Source organism: Procambarus clarkii, chromosome 20, assembly GCF_040958095.1.
Source record: "Procambarus clarkii isolate CNS0578487 chromosome 20, FALCON_Pclarkii_2.0, whole genome shotgun sequence".
Taxonomy (NCBI): domain Eukaryota; kingdom Metazoa; phylum Arthropoda; class Malacostraca; order Decapoda; family Cambaridae; genus Procambarus; species Procambarus clarkii.
Genome location: NC_091169.1, coordinates 12,198,553 through 12,213,317, shown reverse-complemented (window position 1 = coordinate 12,213,317; position 14,765 = coordinate 12,198,553). Strand labels below are relative to the sequence as shown.

The following is a 14,765-nucleotide window of genomic DNA, read 5'->3' as shown; positions in this document are numbered from 1 at the left end:
TCGTCGTCCAACTAGACTAGTGAGTCGTCGCCCTGCTGGACTAGTGGGTCGTCGCTCTGCTGGACTAGTGAGTCGTCGTCCAACTGGACTAGTGTGTCGTCGTCCAACTGGACTAGTGTGTCATCGTCCAACTGGGCTAGTGAGTCGTCTCCCAGCTTGACTAGTGAGTAGTCAACCTGCTGGACTAGTGAGTCGTCGTCCAACTGGACTAGTGTGTCGTCGCCCTGCTTGACTAGTGAGTCGTTGTCCGACTGGACTAGTGAGTCGTCGTCCAACTGGACGAGTGAGTCGTCACCCTGCTGGGCTAGTGTATCGTCGCCCTGCTGGACTAGTGTGTCGTAACCCTGCTTGAAAAGTGAGTCTTCATCATTCTGGAATAGTGTGTTGTCGCCCAGCTGAACCAGTGAGCCGTCGCCCTGCTAGACTAGAGAGTCGTCGCCCTGCTGGACTAGTGAGTCATCGCCCTGCTTGACTAGTGAGTCGTTGTCCGACTGGACTAGTGGGTCGTCGTTCAACTGGACAAGAGGGTCGTCATCCAACTGGACTATTGAGTCGTCGTCGTGCTGGACTAGAGAGTCGTTGTCAAACTGGACTAGTGAGTAGTCGTCCAACTGGACTAGTGAGTCGTCTCCCTGCTGGACTAGTGGGTCGTTGTCTAACTGGACTAGTGGGTCGTCGCCCTGCTAGACTAGTGGGTCGTCGTCCAACTAAACTAGTGTGTCGTCGTCCAATTGGACTAGTGAGTCGTCGCCCTGCTGGACTAGTGTGACGTCGTCCAAATGAACTAGTGAGTCATCGTCCAACTGGACTAGTAAGTCGTCGCCCTGCTGGACTAGAGAGTCGTCGCCCTACTGGACTAGGGAGTCGTCGTCCAACTGGACTAGTGGGTCGTCGTTCAACTAGACTAGTGGGTCGTCATCAAACTGGACTATTGAGTCGTCGTCTAACTGAACTAGTGAGTCGTCACCCTGCTGGACTAGTGTATCGTCGCCCTGCTTGATTACTGAGTCGTCATCCTGTTGGACTAATGAGTCGTCGCCCTGCTGGACTAGTGTGTCGTCGTCCAATTCGACTAGTGAGTCGTCGCCCTGCTAAACCAGTGAGTCGTCGCCCTGCTGGATTAGTGTGTCGTCGCCCTGCTAGACAAGAGAGTCGTCGCCCTGCTGGACTAGTGAGTCGTCGTTCAACTGGATTAGTGGGTCGTCGTTCAACTGGACTAATGGGTCGTCATCCAACTGGAATATTGGGTAGTCGTCTAACTGAATTAGTGAATCGTCGGGCTGCTGTACTAGTGAGTCGTCGTCCAACTGGACTAGTGAGTCGTCGCCCTGCTAGACTAGAGGGTCGTCGCCCTGCTGCACTAGTGTGTTGTCGTCCAACTGAACTAGTGAGTCGTCTCCCTGCTGGATTAGTGGGTCGTCGTCCAATTGGACTAGGGAGTCGTCGCCCTGCTGGACTAGTGAGTCGCCGCCCTGCTAGACTAGAGGGTCGTCGCCCTGCTGCACTAGTGGGTCGTCGTCCAACTGGACTAGTGAGTTATCGCCTTGCCGGACTAGTGAGTCGTCGCCCTGCTAGACTAGTGGGTCGTCGCCCTGCTGGGCAAGTGAGTCGTCGTCCAACTGGAGTAGTGAGTCGTCGTCCAACTGGAATAGTAAGTCGTCGCTCTGCTAGACTAGTGGGTCGTCGCCCTGCTGGGCAAGTGAGTCGTCGTCCAACTGGACTAGTGAGTCGTCGTCTAACTGGAGTAGTGAGTCGTCTCCCTGCTGGATTAGTGAGTCGTCGCCCTGCTGGACTAGTGAGTCGTCGTCCAACTTGACTAGCGAGTCGTCGCCCTGCTTGACTAGTGAGTTGTCGTCCAAGTGAACTGGTGTGTCGTCGTCCAACTGGACTTTTGAGTCGTCGCCCTGCTGGATTAGTGTGTGGTCACCCTGCTGGAATAGTGAGTCGTCGCACTGCTGGACTACTGAGTCGTCGTCTAACTGGACTAGTGGGTCGTCGTTCAACTGGACTTGTGGGTCGTCATCCAACTGGACTATTGAGTCGTCCTCTAACTGAACTAGTGAGTCGTCGCCCTGCTGGACTAGTGAGTCGTCGTCCAACTTGACTAGTGATTCGTCGCCCTGCTGGACTAGTGGGTCGTCGTCCAACTCGACTAGTGGGTTGTTGCCCTGCTGGACTAGTGGGTCGTCGTCCAAATAGACTAGTGAGTCTTCGCTCTTCTGCTCTAGTGAGTCTTCGCCCTGCTGGACTAGTGTGTCGTCGCCCTCCTAGACTAGTGGGTCGTCGTCCAACTGGACTAATGAGTCGTCGCCCTGCTGGACTAGTGAATCGTCGCACTGCTAGACTAGTGGGTCGTCGCTCTGCTGGACTAGTGAGTCGTCGTCCAACTGGACTAGTGTGTCGTCGTCCAACTGGACTAGTGTGTCATCGTCCAACTGGGCTAGTGAGTCGTCTCCCTGCTTGACTAGTGAGTAGTCAACCTGCTGGACTAGTGAGTCGGCGTCCAACTGGACTAGTGGGTCGTCGCCCTGCTTGACTATTGAGTCGTTGTCCGACTGGACTAATGAGTCGTCGTCCTACTAGACTAGTGAGTCGTCTCCCTGCTGGACTAGTGGGTCGTCGTCCAACTGGACTTGTGAGTCGTCGCCCTGCTGGACTAGTAGGTCGTCGTCTAACCGTACTAGTGAGTCTTCTCCCTGCTAGACTATTGAGTCGTCGCCTTGCTGGACTAGTGAGTCGTCGTCCAACTGGACTAGTGAGTCGTCGCCCGGCTGGACTAGTGAGTTGTCGTGCTACTGAACTAGTGAGTCATCGTCCAACTGGACTAGTAAGTCGTCGCCCTGCTGGTCTAGTGAGTCGTCGCCATGCGAGACTAGTGGGTCGTCGTCCAACTTAACAAGTGAGTCATCGTCCAACTGGACTAGTGAGTGGTCGCCCTGCTGGACTAGTGAGTCGTCGCCCTGCTGGACTAGTAAGTCGTCGCCATGCCAGACTAGTGAGTCGTCGTCCAGCTGGACAAGTGAGTTATCGTCCAACTGGATTAATGGGTCGTCGCCCTGCTAGACTAGTGGGTCGCCGCCCTCCTGGACTAGTGAGACGTCGTCATGCTAGATTAGTGGGTCGTCGCCCTGCTAGACTAGTGGGTCGTCGTCCTTCTGGACTAGTGAGTCGTCACCCTGCTAGACTAGTGGGTTGTCGTCCAACTGAACTAGTGAGTTGTCGCCCTGCTGGACTAGTGTGTCGTCGCCTTGCTGGACTAGTGGGTCGTCGTCCAACTGGACTAGTGAGCCGTCGCCTTGCTGGACTAGTGGTTCTTCGTCCAACTGCATTAGTGAGTCGTCTCCCTGCTTGACTAAGGGGTCGTCGTCCAACTAGACTAGTGAGTCGTCCTCCAACTGGACTAGTGAGTCGTCGCCCTGCTGGACAAGTGGGTCGTCGCCCTGCTGGACTAGTGAGTCGTCGCCCTGCGAGACTAGTGCGTCGTCTTCCAACTGGACTAGTGAGTCGTCGTCCAACTAGACTAGTGAGTCGTCGTCCAACTGGACTAGTGAGTCGTCGCCCTCCTGGAAAAGTGGGTCGTCGCCCTTCTGAACTAGTGAGTCGTCGCCCTGCTAGACTAGTGCGTCGTCGTCCAACTGGACTAGTGAGTCGTCGCCATGTTTTACTAGTGAGCCGTCGTCCAACTGGACTAGTGAGTCGTCGCCATGTTTTACTAGTGAGCCGTCGTTCAACTGGACTAGTGAGCCGTCGTTCAACTGGACTAGTGAATCTTCGTCCAACTGGACTACTGAGTCCTCGTCCAACTGGACTAGTGAGTCATCGCACTGCTAGACAAGTTGCTCGTCGCCCTGCTGGACTAGTGAGTCGTCGCCCTGCGAGACTAGTGCGTCTTCTTCCAACTAGACTAGTGAGTCGTCGTCCTGCAGGACTAGTTTGTCGTCGCCCTGCTGAACTAGTGAGTCGTGGTCCTGCTGGAATAGTGGGTTGTCGCCCTGCTAGACTAGTGTATTGTCGCCCTGCTGGACTAGTGAGTCATCGCCCTGCTGTAGTGAGTCGTCCCTATTCTGGACTAATGGGTCGTCGCCCTGCTAGACTAGTGGGTCGTCGTCAAACTGGACAAGTGAGTCATCGTCCAACTGGACTAGTTAGTCGTCGCCCTGCTGGACTAGTGAGTCGTCGCCCTGCTGGGCTAGTGAGTCGTCGCCCTGCTAGACTAGATGGTCGTCGTCCAACTGGACAAGTGAGTCATCGTCCAACTGGACTAGTGAGTCGTCGCCCTGCTGGACTAGTGAGTCGTCTCCATGCTAGATTACTGGGTCGTCGCCCTGCTAGACTAGTGGGTCGTCGCCCTGCTGAACTAGTGAGATGTCGCTCTACTAAACTAGTGGGTCGTCATCACACTGGAGTAGTGGGTCGTCGTCCTTCTGGACTAGTTAGTCGTCGCCCTGCTAGACTAGTGGGTTGTCGTCCAACTGAACTAGTGAGTCGTCGCCCTGCTGGACTAGTGTGTTGTCGCCTTGCTGGACTAGTGGGTCGTCGTCCAACTGGACTAGTAAGTCGTCGCCCTACTGGACTAGTGGGTCGTCGTTCAACTGCATTAGTGAGTCGTCTCCCTGCTGGACTAGTGGGTCGTCGTCCAACTGGACTAGTGAGTCGTCGTTCAACTGGACTAGTGAGTCGTCGCCCTGCTGGACAAGTGGGTCGTCGCTCTGCTGGACTAGTGAGTCGTCGCCCTGCTAGACTAGTGCGTCGTCGTCCAACTGTACTAGTGAGTCGTCGACATGCTATACTAGTGAGCCGTCGTCCAACTGGACTAGTGAGTCGTCGTTCTGCTGGACTAGTGGGTCGTCGTCAACTGGACTAGTGATCGAGTCGTCGCCCTGCTGGACTAGTGAGTCTTCGTGCAACTGGACTAGTGAGTCCTCGTCCAACTGGACTAGTGAGTCGTCGCACTGCTGGACAAGTTGGTCGTCGCCCTGCTGGACTAGTGAGTCGTCGCCCTGCAAGACTAGTGCGTCGTCTTCAACTGGACTAGTGAGTCGTCGTCCAACTAGACTAGTGAGCCGTCGTCCTGCAGGACTAGTGAGTCGTCGTCCTGCAGGACTAGTGAGTCGTCGCCATGCTGGACTAGTGAGTAGTCGCCCTGCTAGACTAGTGAGTCGTCGCCCTACTGGACTAATGAGTCGTCGCAATGCTGGAGTAGTGATTCGTCGCCTTGCTGGACTAGTGAGTCGTCGCCCTGCTAGACAAGTGCGTCGTCGTCCAACTGTACTAGTGAGTCGTCGTTCAACTTGACTAGTAAGTCGTCGTTCTGCTGGACTAGTTAGTCGTCGTCCAACTGGACAAGTCAGTTATCGTCCAACTGGACTAGTGAGTCGTCGCCCTGCTGGACTAGTGAGTCGTCTCCATGCTAGATTACTGGGTCGTCGCCCTGCTAGACTAGTGGGTCGTCGCCCTGCTAGACTAGTGGGTCGTCGCCCTGCTAGACTAGTGGGTCGTCGCCCTGCTAGACTAGTGGGTCGTCGCCCTGCTGAACTAGTGAGTCGTCACCCTGCTAGACTAGTGGGTTGTCGTCCAACTGAACTAGTGAGTTGTCGCCCTGCTGGACTAGTGTGTCGTCGCCTTGCTGGACTAGTGGGTCGTCGTCCAACTGGACTAGTGAGCCGTCGCCTTGCTGGACTAGTGGTTCTTCGTCCAACTGCATTAGTGAGTCGTCTCCCTGCTTGACTAAGGGGTCGTCGTCCAACTAGACTAGTGAGTCGTCCTCCAACTGGACTAGTGAGTCGTCGCCCTGCTGGACAAGTGGGTCGTCGCCCTGCTGGACTAGTGAGTCGTCGCCCTGCGAGACTAGTGCGTCGTCTTCCAACTGGACTAGTGAGTCGTCGTCCAACTAGACTAGTGAGTCGTCGTCCAACTGGACTAGTGAGTCGTCGCCCTCCTGGAAAAGTGGGTCGTCGCCCTTCTGAACTAGTGAGTCGTCGCCCTGCTAGACTAGTGCGTCGTCGTCCAACTGGACTAGTGAGTCGTCGCCATGTTTTACTAGTGAGCCGTCGTCCAACTGGACTAGTGAGTCGTCGCCATGTTTTACTAGTGAGCCGTCGTTCAACTGGACTAGTGAGCCGTCGTTCAACTGGACTAGTGAATCTTCGTCCAACTGGACTACTGAGTCCTCGTCCAACTGGACTAGTGAGTCATCGCACTGCTAGACAAGTTGCTCGTCGCCCTGCTGGACTAGTGAGTCGTCGCCCTGCGAGACTAGTGCGTCTTCTTCCAACTAGACTAGTGAGTCGTCGTCCTGCAGGACTAGTTAGTCGTCGCCCTGCTGAACTAGTGAGTCGTGGTCCTGCTGGAATAGTGGGTTGTCGCCCTGCTAGACTAGTGTATTGTCGCCCTGCTGGACTAGTGAGTCATCGCCCTGCTGTAGTGAGTCGTCCCTATTCTGGACTAATGGGTCGTCGCCCTGCTAGACTAGTGGGTCGTCGTCAAACTGGACAAGTGAGTCATCGTCCAACTGGACTAGTTAGTCGTCGCCCTGCTGGACTAGTGAGTCGTCGCCCTGCTGGGCTAGTGAGTCGTCGCCCTGCTAGACTAGATGGTCGTCGTCCAACTGGACAAGTGAGTCATCGTCCAACTGGACTAGTGAGTCGTCGCCCTGCTGGACTAGTGAGTCGTCTCCATGCTAGATTACTGGGTCGTCGCCCTGCTAGACTAGTGGGTCGTCGCCCTGCTGAACTAGTGAGATGTCGCTCTACTAAACTAGTGGGTCGTCATCACACTGGAGTAGTGGGTCGTCGTCCTTCTGGACTAGTTAGTCGTCGCCCTGCTAGACTAGTGGGTTGTCGTCCAACTGAACTAGTGAGTCGTCGCCCTGCTGGACTAGTGTGTTGTCGCCTTGCTGGACTAGTGGGTCGTCGTCCAACTGGACTAGTAAGTCGTCGCCCTACTGGACTAGTGGGTCGTCGTTCAACTGCATTAGTGAGTCGTCTCCCTGCTGGACTAGTGGGTCGTCGTCCAACTGGACTAGTGAGTCGTCGTTCAACTGGACTAGTGAGTCGTCGCCCTGCTGGACAAGTGGGTCGTCGCCCTGCTAGACTAGTGCGTCGTCGTCCAACTGTACTAGTGAGTTGTCGACATGCTATACTAGTGAGCCGTCGTCCAACTGGACTAGTGAGTCGTCGTTCTGCTGGACTAGTGGGTCGTCGTCAACTGGACTAGTGATCGAGTCGTCGCCCTGCTGGACTAGTGAGTCTTCGTGCAACTGGACTAGTGAGTCTTCGTCCAACTGGACTAGTGAGTCGTCGCACTGCTGGACAAGTTGGTCGTCGCCCTGCTGGACTAGTGAGTCATCACCCTGCTGGACTAGTGAATCATCACCCTGCTGGACTAGTGAATCATCACCTTGCTGGACTTGTGAGTCATCACCCTGCTGGACTAGTGAATCATCACCCTGCTGGACTAGTGAATCATCACCCTGCTGGACTAGTGAGTCATCACCCTGCTGGACTATAGTGAGTCGTCGCCCTGCTGGACTAGTGAGTTGTCGCCCTGCTGGACTAGTGAGTCATCACCCTGCTGGACTAGTGAGTCGTCGCCCTGCTGGACTAGTGAGTCGTCGCCCTACTGAACTAGTGAGTCATCACCCTGCTGGACTAGTGAGTCGTCGCCCAGCTGGACTAGTGAGTCATCACCCTGCTGGACTAGTGAATCATCACCCTGCTGGACTAGTGAGTCATCACCCTGCTGGACTAGTGAGTCGTCGCCCTGCTGGACTAGTGAGTCGTCGCCCTGCTGGACTAGTGAGTCATCACCCTGCTGGACTAGTGAGTCGTCGCCCTGCTGGACTAGTGAGTCGTCGCCCTGCTGGACTAGTGAGTCATCACCCTGCTGGACTAGTGAGTCGTCGCCCTGCTGTACTAGTGAGTCGTCGCCCTGCTGGACTAGTGAGTCATCACCCTGCTGGAATAGTGAATCATCACCCTGCTGGACTAGTGAGTCGTCGCCCTGCTGGACTAGTGAATCATCACCCTGCTGGACTAGTGAATCATCACCCTGCTGGACTAGTGAGTCGTCGCCCTGCTGGACTAGTGAATCATCACCCTGCTGGACTAGTGAGTCGTCGCCCTGCTGGACTAGTGAATCATCACCCTGCTGGACTAGTGAGTCGTCGCCCTGCTGGACTAGTGAATCATCACCCTGCTGGACTAGTGAATCATCACCCTGCTGGACTAGTGAGTCGTCGCCCTGCTGGACTAGTGAGTCATCACCCTGCTGGACTAGTGAATCATCACCCTGCTGGACTAGTGAGTCATCACCCTGCTGGACTAGTGAGTCGTCGCCCTGCTGGACTAGTGAATCATCACCCTGCTGGTCTAGTGAATCATCACCCTGCTGGACTAGTGGATCATTGTCGGAAAACCAGACTTTATTTACTAATATTCAATACAATATGCAGTTTATATTGCTGCTGTTTGTAAATAATAAATTGGCTCATAGAAATCGAGATTTCCTTCCGAGGAAAACGAGATATCATTGCCATATCGCTCTTAATTTCACCAGCTAATTCTGTCGGGAATTATTTTTATAAAATACAGCATTCTTTGGACTGAAAACATCATGAAATATTTCCCTTGAATTGACTTAGTTATTAGTTCAAAAATAGAGTAAATGTGACCTGTTAACCACTTCTTAACATCTGGACAAGAGAGCCAGAGCGTCAGTGCAGGAGAGCCAGTAGTCAGCTATTGTTAAATTTTAACAAGTCGCTGGAGCAGAAGAGTTTCTATAAATTCCCTTGGACAACGGAGTTACAGGACTAATAGTGCTCCTGTTATCAACTCCAACTTCGTCTATTATTAAGGCAGGTATTATTTCCGATTCCTATATTATCTAGCTTATTAGAGTCCTATAATATTTACATTTAGGATATTTTCCAGTTAGGACACGAGACGCAACCAATCCATGGTGAGCAAAATTCGCATCTCTATATTTAAATTATTTAAATTAATAATATTTCCTTTGATATAGCTGTCATATATATAAGATTATTGTTATTATTTATAAGTGTCCTTTGACAGGAACAGAAGAGGAACAAGAGTTAACACTAGTAACCTAGTACTCTAGTGCATTAGTTGGAGGCCAACCACACCTACAAAGTGGGTCGACTAACTTATTCTTCCGTGTTTAATCCGTGTTGATATTGGTTGTCTATAATATAACAACAATAAGATAAGTCCTCTCCATTTTAGTTAATATATATGTATTCTAATACTAGAGTGAATGTCTGCAAATTAATGATTTTGATTAAATACATATAAACCATAAACCCACCATAATATGTAAGGCAAGCGATTTGTGAGAATTTAAAAAAATACAGTCCACTTTAAACTGCTAACATCCGTACTTGTTCAGCATTATGAGCAAGACAAATACACGCCCTGTAAATACCAACCAAACAGCCAGTATCGATACTGCAGGAAGAATGAAAAGGATCCTTATAGGACTTAAGGCTCACTTAACAAGACAGATCAAGAAATGTGAGGATTTGTCACAACAATTTCCAGTTGATTATGCTGACCTGGAAAGCTATTATCAAGCAGCTGCAGGTAAATTTGAGCAAGTCAAATGCCAAATAGCGACATATGTGGCTGAACTTGCCAAAACCAATTTATCAGAAACAGAAATAGAGGATATAATGGTTGATCTAGCGATTTATGAAGATCACACTCAGGCCATATTACAGCCTTTCGTCAAATTAATTGCCCAGAACCAGGCAACAACAATAGTTTCATCTAATCAGAGTCCAGCTGAAGCTCGACTCTCTCCAATTACTTTACCCACTTTCTCAGGAAAAGACAAAGAAGATTGGGACGAATTTTGGAACAAATTCATAGACGTTGTGGACTCAAAACAATCTTTACCTAAGAGAAGTAAACTCTTTTATTTGTAAGGACAATTATCAGGTGAATCTAAAACAGTAGTGTCCATTCTGAGGTTAACTACCGACGGCTATGATCTGGCAGTACAACTCCTCAAGGATAATTATGCTGATCCAGAAGTAAGAACATCACACTTTGTTCATGAGCTGTTGCATTTACCCCCACCAGAGGCTTCAGCTGATTCACTTCAAGTCTTTAAGCTGAAGGTAGAATCTATGATCAAGGCCCTCAGCCTGACAGCCAATACAAACGGGGCTGAGTGGGTCTTGAAAATAATTGTCCAGGAGAAAATACCTAGGGACATATTGAGACAAATGAGTACTCATTACAATAGAAGTATCCTATTCTTAAATGAAATATCTGAGGGTCTACTTTTAGTAATTCATCAACTACGAACACATGACAAATTAAAACCACCAAGTAAACCTTCAGAAACAATAATAGTAAACCACAGTGCACCAAAGGTATTCCAAATCAATCTAGGCAATATAATTCCACACCAAAGTGGAACAGTGGCAGAGTGGGCACATATGCAGATGGACCCTCCAAGCCTATCGTTACTGTGTCACCCAAGACCGTGACTCCAAAGGGTACTGTAAAATTTGGAACATGTTTGTTCTGCCAAGAGAAACATTCAGTGTACTACTGATCTAATTTTCCTGATTGTGACGCCCGTGTTGAGAGAATAAAAAAATTGCAATATTGAACGGGGTCCCTCAGGAAACACAACTTCCTCGAATGTGAGATCCAATTACACACCTGCAATGGGTGTAACAAGGGTCAGCATCATGCAGCATTGTGTGGACACACGAAAATAAAGTCTCAAAACCCCAAGGTGGAAGATAACATTCCCCTCATAGTGCAGTATTACAAGGTGCGACAGAAAACCTGTGTCCAATCAACAAAGACCAAAAATATTGCGATTTTGCCTATTGTCCAAATTACCATCCAGAATAAAAGGGCCAAGTTCCATACCCGTGAGTTGTTTGACCAAGGGTTCCAAAGAACATTTGTCACTAAAAAGTTGGCATATGATCTACAATTAAGGCTTGTAACCCAGACGACACTCAGTATTTCAGGGTTCCTAGCTGATACAGGACCAGAAGTCTACCAGGTGGTACAGCCATCAGTACGATTTGGCAGCTTTGTCTGACAAGTACAAGCCATTTTGGTGAACACAATTCCAACCGACCTACATGTGTATGGTCTAGAAGCTACTGCCAAATTCCTGAGAAATAGAGGAATAAAATTAACAAATAAAATTAAGTCTGATCACCTCACCGACTTCGAAATCCTTGTAGGTGCTGACTACTACCACCAATTCATCACCAGCCAAATTAAATATCAACACATAACTATGTTAAATTTTGCAGGAGGCAAATTACTCACAAGCCAGGTATTAAGCCTATTAAGCCTGAGGAGACCTATGGCTGCAGATAAACAATACGAGTGGAAATCTAAATTTGTCAGCTGATTGTCCAACTCCAGTAGCATTATACTAAGGAGATTACAACTGAAAATAACAACAGAGGTTGATCTTAATATCATCATTTAAAGCTGAAGATGTGTTCATGAGGCCTCAGTGGAAAATCAGTGAACAGTAGCCTAAACAGCTATATGTCACTGCGACCAATGTCACTGACCCCACTGCAGTCTCAGAACCATACTTGACTTTTATGATTGAATATTCAATCCTCTGAATCAACTAACGAAATTTAACCTCAATTTGTCAGTCAAATAAACTCCAGCAAATAAGCACTAAGGAACTTGGCTGACTAATTTTAGCCTGCCAAAGAGTTAAAAGGGAAATGAAATCGACTAAGACTTCCAACTCCTGCAACTCTAGTTTGGAACATCCGTCCTGTACGAACTGATGTACAAATGTGTGATTACTAACTACTAACATCAAATTAATCTAATAATTCAAAGGAGGTGTATCGGTGTTTGTCTGTTCTAAATACTGGACTTCGTCCCATGTTCGGCCTCCAGGGAATTATGTCGGAAAACCCGACACCATTTACTACTATTCAATACAATATGCAGATTATATTGCTGCTGTTTGTAAATAATACATTGGCTAATAGAAAACGAGATTTACTCCCATGGAAAACGAGATATCATTGCCATGTCGCTATTAATTTCACCAGCTAATTCTGTTGGGAATTATTTTTAATCCAGCATTCTTTGAAATATAAACATCATAAAACATCTCACTTGAATTGACTTAATTATTAGTACCAAAATAGAGTAAATGTGATCTTTCTACCACTTCTTGACATCTGGACAAGAGAGCCAGAGCGTCAGTGCAGGAGAGCCAGTAGTCAGCCATTGTTAAATTTTAAGAACAAGTCGCTGGAGCAGAAGAGTTCCTATAAATTCCATTGGACAACGGAGTTACGGGACTAATAGTGCTCCTGTTATCAACTCCAACTTCGTCTACTATCAAGGGAGGTGTCATTTCCGATTCCTATATTATCTAACTTATTAGAGGCCTTTAATATTTAGATTTAGATTATTTTCTGGTTAGGAAACGAGACATCAACAAACCTACGGTAAGCAATATTCTCATCTCTTTATTTAAATTACCAATATTTCCTCTGATATAGCTGTCATATATATATATATATATATATATATATATATATATATATGTATATACACTCGGGGTGTCGTGGAGACCGGACGCACCGTGGAGCTCCGGGCTACCTTCATACTTTATCACAGAGCAGTGAGGTCAAGCAGGTGGGGCGTTGGTCAGGACATATGTGAACATCATTACAAGACATCTTCAGCGTTTGAAGTCCCTCCATCGTCCCAGTCAACGGTATTTTACAATTTTCTCCTGTTTGTCAAGCTTGAACTCGCCAGCAACAGTGCCAGTGAGGGAGGCCTCCCACCTTAACGGCCGGGGCGGGATGGGGAAGGGCGGGGGCGGAGGGAGGCGCGTGAGGGAAAGTGAACCTTAGAGTAAGGCGTCACTAGGAACACCCGCTCACCAGTCAGGCGGAGGAGGCTGGTAGTGGCCGCATTTCAAACTGCCCTCACCACCACACCACCCCACCACCTCCCTCGTGGGCTCAGTGAATGATAGTGAACAATTTCTGTCTGTTTGGTGTATACTTTGCGGCCCCGACATACAAAGTGAATACATACACCACCACGCGACATACACCCAGCCGCGGCCTCCAAACCCAGCTGATGCCGCCACACCCAGCTGATGCCTCCACACCCAGTTGATGCCTCCACACCCAGCCGCGGCCTCCACACCCAGTTGCTGGCTCCACACCCAGTTGCTGGCTCCACACCCAGTTGATGCCTCCACACCCAGTTGCTGGCTCCACACCCAGTTGATGCCTCCACACCCAGTTGCTGGCTCCACACCCAGTTGTTGGCTCCACACCCAGTTGCTTGGCCATGACCCAGTGTGTTTGCCCCCCTCTATAGAATAATGCACAGTTTAACTCGGCCAACCGAGTTGAAATGGAAGGGGTCCCAGCGGTCGGGCAGGACTCCACAAGCCTTGAGGTGCCAACAACTGCTCCTAAAAGAGGTTTTTGCCGAGTTTGCAACAAAAACACCGCCATAAACTCCATCGGTGGTGTTATCCGCTTTCACACCTTCAACGAGGAAAGATGCAGTGGTTCCCACCAGCTTCCGAAGGGAAGCAATGGCCAGCTGCCATTAACAGTTAGGGAAGAGACTCCCATTAACCTAATCTCATCTGAGAACCTCACCCAAGCGATCATAGCGACGTCTGCTAGAACATTACCACACATCCCAAAAGCAGCCCGCCCAAATGCAGCAGCCAAACTTTGTAATCTTCTGAAAAGGGTCAATGATGCACCGGAAAACATTCAAGCGTGGCATAATGTCCTTCTGTTTGGCAATGTATGCCTCACCGTCCCTCCAAGGAGGGACAAATCACTTGCTTCCTCGGTCCTGAGGGCGATAAATGAATACCCAAGGGGGGACAACCTAGTTCGCCTGCCTCTCCGAGCAAACCACACCCACCGCAGAAATGGTAACAACAACATACCGGAAACGTACAAAATCAGAGCACAAATCACCAAGAAAATTGAAGAGGGAAATACCGCAAGTGCTATTAGAGTCCTCACCAGTGACGAGAAAATTGCTCCTCGAAACTCAGCCACAGCACGGGCCCTGCAAAGCAAGCACCCACCCAGAGCCCCTCAAGGCGACAACATCGTTCCGCCATCAGCCGACACCATTTCAGACCCATTAACAGTTGGTGAATCTGAGGTCTACAAAGCAGCCCTTTCTTTTCCACCTGGGTCAGCAGGCGGCTTTACAGGGTTAAAACCTCAACATATCAAGCAAATGTTAAATCCTGCGGTTGGTGATGCTGCACAAGATCTTCTTATGGAACTCACAAGGTTCGTCAACATGTGTCTGGCTGGTGAGATACCTGAGGTCATCAGGCCTCTCTTTTTTGGTGCCTCCCTCTGTGCTCTCAAAAAGAAGGACGAAGGAATCAGGCCAATCGCTGTTGGCAACACTCTCCGACGCCTGATTGCCAAGGCTGCTACGAGGGTTGTCAGCCAGCAAGCGGCTGAATTGCTGAAACCAATCCAGCTAGGATTTGGAATCCCCCAAGGCTGTGAAGCGGCTGCCCATGCAGCACGAGCATACATCACAAACATTTCTGATGAAAAGGCCCTGCTCAAACTGGACTTTAAGAATGCCTTCAACATGGTAAGAAGAGATGCAGTACTTTGTGCCGTACATCGCCATTTCCGGCCCCTCTACCCGTTCATACTATCGTGCTACAGTGGCGAGTCAAAACTGCTCTTTGGTGAACATGAAATCAGA

At 49.8% G+C, this 14,765-nt stretch overlaps 2 protein-coding genes across 2 annotated transcripts; one reads left to right on the top strand and one right to left on the bottom strand.

The window, feature by feature from the left end:
- Positions 1 to 11: 11 nt before the first annotated feature.
- On the bottom strand, positions 12 to 3,329 carry LOC138366699 (RNA polymerase-associated protein LEO1-like). The gene is made up of 3 exons (XM_069327968.1): positions 3,186 to 3,329; positions 1,674 to 2,267; positions 12 to 344 (listed from the first exon to the last, which is right to left on the bottom strand). Exons 1-3 carry the CDS (start codon positions 3,327 to 3,329, stop codon positions 12 to 14), a joined length of 1,071 nt encoding a protein of 356 aa, XP_069184069.1.
- Positions 3,330 to 5,191: 1,862 nt separating this feature from the next.
- LOC138366697 (protein PRQFV-amide-like) lies at positions 5,192 to 7,215 on the top strand. The gene is made up of 2 exons (XM_069327967.1): positions 5,192 to 5,199; positions 5,733 to 7,215. The coding sequence occupies exons 1-2, from the start codon at positions 5,192 to 5,194 to the stop codon at positions 7,213 to 7,215; spliced, it is 1,491 nt and encodes a 496-aa protein (XP_069184068.1).
- Positions 7,216 to 14,765: the final 7,550 nt, after the last annotated feature.